General features: G+C 62.2%; 1 protein-coding gene across 1 annotated transcript in view; it reads right to left on the bottom strand.

The window, feature by feature from the left end:
• AMSG_10196 (uncharacterized protein) overlaps positions 1-771 on the bottom strand; it is a gene marked incomplete at both ends in the record, with an annotated part of 1,625 nt that extends 854 nt beyond the window's left edge. Inside the window, one exon of the mRNA XM_013897948.1 lies at positions 58-771. Coding sequence (XP_013753402.1) covers positions 58-771 — 714 coding nt within the window. The remainder of the gene's footprint in view (positions 1-57) is intronic.
• Positions 772-1,280: the final 509 nt, after the last annotated feature.

Raw genomic sequence — 1,280 nt, 5'->3', positions numbered from 1 at the left:
AGCGGCAGGATCCGGGCTCGGCGCCCGCGGCTTGGCAGAGGCAAGGTCCATGGGAACGGGCGCGGCAGCGGCCGAGGTTGCGTCAGCAACGGCGTCAGCGGCGGCCTTGGCCTTGGCCTTGGCCTGGGCGGCGGCGGCGAGCTCCTCGGGTGCAGGCTCCAGAGCGTCGTCGGCCTCCTCGTGATCGTCTTCCTGGTCGTGGTGGACAGTGTCCTGGGTAGCGCGCTCATCATCTGCGCCCGGATCGTTGCTGAGCAGGTCGACGAGCTCGAGCTCGGCAAAGTAGTCCTTGAGGAACTTTGCGCCGATGCCCATGGGGTCCGAGAAGACCTCCTCCAGCGACGACAGGTTGTTGATCTGTTCAAAGAAGAACGAGCGCGAGTCTCGATCGAGCGGCGCGCCATCATACATGGCCACCTGCAGCGACCAGCGGTCGTAGGCAGCCGCGACATCCAATACAACAGCATTGATCTTGTCCGGCGAAGAGAGCTCACTCTCGGAGAGCAAGGTGCGGATGCGAACAAGAGGCTTTGCGGAGGCAACAATTTTGGAAACGCGACGAAGTGCCCAACTCGAAGCCTTCTTCTTGTCGTAGTCCATGCGGACGACCAGGACCAGCGGGTCACGATGCGCCGCAGCGGCCGGCGCCACCCGAGCCAGCTCCGAGACAAGCAAGTTGCGCTCGTATGTGAGGATGCGGAGGCCAAAGAAGAACCGCGAGACGTACTCACGGTAGAGTCCGTCCACAGCGTCACGTGCTATCTCCCGCATGTCTGTGTCTATGTGTAGCGTGAGGTGTGGAAAGACGTGGAGTGGGTGGGGGAGGGGGGCGGGTAGGAGAGGGAAGAGGTGGTGGCCGGGGAGGTGGTGGGGGGTGGGGGGTGGAATGGAAACAAATTGGTAGAGGGGGGAGGGGGGGTGTAGAGGGATTGGAGGAAGAGGCGGAAGAGGGGGGGAAGAGGGGGGGGGAAGGAGGGGGGGGGAATGTGTGCTGTCGGGGATGTGGAGTGTGCTGATGGTGGTTGATGGCTGACTGATGGCTGACTGATGGTTGACTGATGGTGGCTGGTTGTGGTTGATGCGAGGGTGTCTGTCCAACCCACGCCGACGGCTGGCTGGGCAGTTGGCCAGACGGTGCCACAGTTGACGCAGGGAAGGAAAGAGAGCGGGTGTGTGTGTGTGTGAGAGAGAGAGAGAGAGCACATACCGTCAACCTTCCTGCAGTAGCAATACTCGTAGCTGTCCCCGTTGGTAACCGTAACCAATACCCTTCCCCCCTT

This window comes from Thecamonas trahens (genome assembly GCF_000142905.1).
Source record: "Thecamonas trahens ATCC 50062 unplaced genomic scaffold supercont1.61, whole genome shotgun sequence".
Classification (NCBI taxonomy): Eukaryota; order Apusomonadida; family Apusomonadidae; genus Thecamonas; species Thecamonas trahens.
The sequence above is the reverse complement of the archived record's forward strand: the minus strand, read 5'-3'. Positions and strand labels throughout refer to the sequence as shown.